The sequence below is a fragment of the Dipodomys ordii genome, unplaced genomic scaffold (genome assembly GCF_000151885.1).
Source record: "Dipodomys ordii isolate 6190 unplaced genomic scaffold, Dord_2.0 Scaffold7, whole genome shotgun sequence".
NCBI classification, from domain to species: Eukaryota; Metazoa; Chordata; class Mammalia; order Rodentia; family Heteromyidae; genus Dipodomys; species Dipodomys ordii.
This window is the reverse complement of record NW_012267223.1, coordinates 23,239,183-23,244,067: the sequence shown is the minus strand read 5'-3', so window position 1 is coordinate 23,244,067 and position 4,885 is coordinate 23,239,183. Positions and strand designations below refer to the sequence as shown.

The 4,885-nt window shown below is 45.5% G+C and overlaps 1 protein-coding gene across 4 annotated transcripts in view; it reads left to right on the top strand.

Moving 5' to 3' along the window:
* The window catches only part of Stat3 (signal transducer and activator of transcription 3 (acute-phase response factor)), a 61,302-nt gene that overhangs the window by 36,346 nt on the left and 20,071 nt on the right, over positions 1-4,885 (top strand). For all 4 annotated transcript variants that reach the window (XM_013037955.1, XM_013037956.1, XM_013037957.1 and 1 more), the window contains exons 5-6: positions 4,397-4,492; positions 4,621-4,702. In XM_013037955.1, the coding sequence (XP_012893409.1) occupies positions 4,397-4,492; positions 4,621-4,702 (178 nt within the window). The remainder of the gene's footprint in view (positions 1-4,396; positions 4,493-4,620; positions 4,703-4,885) is intronic.

Genomic DNA, 4,885 nt, shown 5'->3' with positions numbered 1-4,885 from the left:
TTGACTTCAGCCAGGTGCTGGTGGCTCACGCTTGTAATCCTAGCTACTCAGGAGGCTGAGATCTGAGGATCCAGGGTTCAAAGCCAGCCTGGGCAGGAAAGTCCGTGAAACTCTTATCTCCAATAAACCACCAGAAAACTGGAAGTGGCGCTGTTGCTCAAGTGGTAGAGTGCTCACCTTGAACTGAAGAGTGCAGGGACAGCGCTCAGGCCCAGAGTTCAAGCTCCACAACCGACCAAAAAAAAATAATAATAAATAAAAATTTTTCATAGCAAATGAGTCTGTGGGGCTGGGAAGGTGGCTCAGTGGTAGAGCGCTTGCCTTGCATGCCTGAGGCCCTGAGTTCGATTCCTCAGCACCACATAAGCAAAAAGTAAAAAGCCGGAAGTGGTGCTGTGGCTCAAGTGGTAGAGCGCTAGCCTTGAGCTGAAGAGCTGAGGGACAGTGCCCATGCCCAGAGTTCAGGTCCCACGACTGGACCAAAAAAAAAAGAAAAAGAAAATGAGTCTGTGTTATTGACTTTAAAGACTTTTTTCCAACTGTGTTTAGTTTTTATAGCAAGAGTTTTAGGAGCTTCTGAAACTTAACGGTTAATGAAACTTTCCATTTGCTTGCTTGCTTGCTTGCTTGCTTTTTCTCTCTCTCTCTCTTTCCTCCTTTCCTCCTTCCTTTCTTTCCTCCTTTCTTTCTTTCTTTCTAGCTTTCTCTCTCTCTTTCTTTCTTTCTTTCCATTCTGAGATGGGTTTCATCACTATGTAGCCCAGGCAGGCCTTGAACTCATCATTCTCCTGTCTCAACCTCTACAGTGGGCCTTGTTTAGAAGGCTGAGAGGATTCCCTCTGGTCAAAAAGTCTTTCCTCCCTCCACAGACATGCAGGATCTGAATGGAAACAACCAGTCTGTGACTAGACAGAAGATGCAACAGCTGGAACAGATGCTCACAGCCCTGGACCAGATGCGGAGAGTAAGCGCCTTGGACAGCCTTGGTATCAGGCACCTCTCGTGACACAACTTGACTGGTTTCTAATAAGTTCCTTCTCTGGAACTGACTAAGGAATGTGGTTAGAGATTGCATGGGGGAAATGTTTTCTGACTTTGTTTTGGTTTCTAACCAGAGCATTGTGAGTGAGCTGGCAGGGCTTTTGTCGGCCATGGAATATGTGCAGAAAACACTCACTGATGAGGAGCTGGCTGATTGGAAGCGGCGGCAACAGATTGCGTGCATTGGAGGCCCTCCCAACATCTGCCTGGATCGTCCTGAAAACTGGTAAGAGACAGAAGGAAGACGTCTCTCTTCCTTCTAGAGAGCTGAGATAATAATCATGGTTATAATCATAGAGCTGATATCACTGCTCCCTCTGTCTTTAAAAAAAAAAAAATCTTTGTGGTGGTTATGCTTAAGCATTCTTGGCAAAGTGCTCTACCACCAACTAAATACCCAGCTTGAGCCTAGTTCCAGTTGGTACTATATCTTTAAGTTGGGAGCTTTTACATATTCAAATTTAGTCTAAAACTTAGTGTTTTTACTTTATTTGAACAATTTTTAAATAAAATATACTAGGTTGGAGGTGTAGCTTACCAGCCAATGAGTAAAAAGATGCTGAGTTTGAGTCCTGGTCTCAGACCCCTTCCCCGCCCCCACCCCCGCTCCCAGAAAACAAAAACAAAACAAAAAAACCAACCTTTGGCCAGGTGCCAGGGGCTCATGCCTGTAATCCTAGCTACTCAAGAGGCTGAGATCTGAGGATCTTGGTTTGAAGCCAACCTGGGAAGAATGTCTGTGAGACTGGAGATAATCATCAGTAAAGTTGGAAGTGGAGCTGTGGCTCAAGTGGTAGAGTACTAGCCTTGAGCATGAAAAGCTCAGGGATGGTGCCCAGGTGCTATGTTCAGGACTGGCACAGAATATATTTGTGTGTGTGTATATTTACATTATTGTATTTTAAATACATTTAATTTAACCAGGTGCTGGTGGCTTATGCCTATAATCCTAGCTGCTCAAGAGACTCAAATCTAAGGATTGAAATTCAAAGCCAGCCTAGGCAAACAAATCTGTGAGACTGACATCAAAAGGGTTCATGGCTATCATGTGGTTCACTCCATTCTCTTCAAGCCAGGAAAGTCTGAGGTCTACCATAGTCAAGAGGAGAGGCCAAGCTTATAGAGGTAATGAGTGTGCAGGCCATCCAGACTCCTGAGTTAGCCAGGATCACATGTGGTACGCACAGAAGATAGGATGGGGAAAATAAAAACAAATTATCTATTTCATGTTCTCTATATCTGTGCTTGTGTGTTTTTCCGGCCAGCAACAACTCCATTCATGCTCCTGGTGTTTTGTTTTTTGTTTTTTTGTTTGTTTTTGGTTTTTGTTGGTCATGGGGCTTGAACTCTGGGCCTGGGCGCTGTCCCTCAGCTCTTCAGCTCAAGGCGAGTGCTCTACCACTTGAGCTACAGCGCCACTTCCTCTAGGTCTGTCTTTTGAGATAGAGCTGCGTGCATGGAGAGATGGGCTCTATAGTGCACACTTGCAGCCATTCATTTGGAGCTTTCATATGGAGTTGTGCTTGGCTCCTTCTTTGCAGCCAATGCAGAGATGGAACTTTCTAGAACTGCATCTAAAGATAAGGTCCTCACTCCTGTCCCAGACATACTCTGAAAGACCACAGGGAAAGGAAAGAGCATCAGCTTCAGGGCTGGGCTCTTTTAAGATGTCTTTGCCTAGTCTTTCTCACATTCTTGCCAAAGAGATGAGTCACTTCTACCACAGGGAGAGAAAGTCAAGATGGGGGTGGGGAGTGGGATCCTACTCTCAGACTTCTAAGAAGTTTGTATTCTATGGGCTTGATAAACATGGAAAAGGAAAAAAAATGGTTTCTTCTAATACTGGCAAGTTCAGACCTATTTAGGAGTCTTCTGGCAGCAGCAAATAGAGTAGACTGGACATGAGAGAGATGGGTGAGAAGCCAAGAGGTAGGCTTGGTGGGGCTTGAACTGAGAGCCTGTGGCACAGAGATCTATTCAAGAGACCCAGAAGGTTAGTGACTCAGTGTGAAATCAGATGCCTGAGGTTTCCAGCTTGGAAAACTGGGTTGATAACATCTTTCCTAGCTCTCAGCTCTGCCCTATCAATTACCATCTCTGTCCTGGAGCCCTGTACACTTTCTTGTTCACCAAGCCTCTACTTATCTCCTCTGTCACAAGTTGTTTTATTAGTTTCATGGGTTAATTGGCCTTTGCAAAGTGCTAGCCATTGCTCCTACCCGGGGGACAGGATTTTTTTTGTTTTGTTCTGTTTCATGATGATAGAGTTACACTGTGTTTAAATAGGCATTAATATCAGCTGTCATCTGTTGTTCTGCAGTTGTTTGTTTTTCTGGTATTAGAGACACACTATACCACTGAGTTATACCCCCCCATCTGTCTGGATTTGTTTGTTTGTTTATTTTTGTGGTACTGAGGTCTAAATTCAGGCCTCGTGCTTGCTAGGCAAGCACTCTACTGCTGAGCCATGACTTCATTCCTGGTTCTGATTTTTCCTTTGTGCCAGAACTGGGGCTTGAATCCCTTAGTGTTTTCACTCCAGTTCTACCACCAGGGCCACAGGGTCACTTCTAGCTTTTTGCTGGTTAATTGGAGATAAGAGTCTTACAGATTTTTCTGGCAACTCTGGCTTTGAACTGTGATTTTCATATTTTAGCCTCCTGAGTAGGACTACAGGCATGAGCCACTGGTGCCCAGATCTGAAATTCTTTTTTGACATACTTAAGATGAGCTATTTGATGGCAGGAACCATGTCTTAGCGTGTGGACTCTTACTTCAATATGGAGAATGGGTTTCTAGGATGACCTGTCAGTCAAAAGCCAGTGACACAGGTTTAACAATGTGTCTTGTCTTTTCTTTTCCCTCCCTCCCTCCCTCCCTCCCTCCCTTCTTTCCTTTCCCTTCCTTCTTTTCCCTCTCTTCCTTTCCCTCTTTCCCTCCCTTTCTTCCTTCCTCCCTCCCCCCCCACATCTTTCTTGCTTGCTTGCTTATTTTGTTGCTGGTCATGGGGCTTGAACTCAGGGCCTGGGTGCTGTCTCTGAGCTTCTTTGGCTCAAGGCTACCGTTCTATCACTTGAGCCACAGCTCCACCTCCAGCTCTTTTTGGTGGTTAACTGAAGATAAGGCTTTTCTGCCTGGGCTGTCCTTGAACCACAGTCCTCAGATCTCAGTCTCACAGGCGTGAGCCACCAGCACCTGGCCAACGTGAGGGTTTTCATGTATCCCATCCCATTCATTGTCCCACTGTTTCTCCTCCTCTCACAATACAATCACATTGCCGGCCAAGTAGGGTGGGATGGAGACTGGACAAGGTCTTTCTGTGCACGCACGCGTGTATTAATCCTGTCTTTTGCAGCAAGGAGGCCAGCCTAACCACCCTACAGCTGCTGTGGTGACAGAGAAGCAGCAGATGCTGGAACAGCACCTGCAGGATGTTCGGAAGCGTGTGCAGGTAAAGTGGGGCTCAGCAGGAGCCTTGGCCTTTAGCCCCGAGTGCACCTTTTCATTCTCAGAAACTTTGTCTCTTTCCCCAAGGAAACCTCTTTTCACTTCTGTTTTTGGTTGGTTTGTTTCAAACAGGATCTAGAACAGAAAATGAAAGTGGTAGAGAATCTCCAGGATGACTTCGATTTCAACTATAAAACCCTCAAGAGTCAAGGAGGCAAGTGAATATTAGATACATTAAAATCTCCCGTAGATCCTCCTGAGCAGTGAGTGGTATGGCTGGCTTGAATTGTTTGCTTCAAAAAGGGCTGCCTTTGCACTGTTCACAATAGCTAGGATATGGAAACAACCCAGATGCCCCACCACAGATGAATGGATCCAAAAATTGTGGTATCTATAC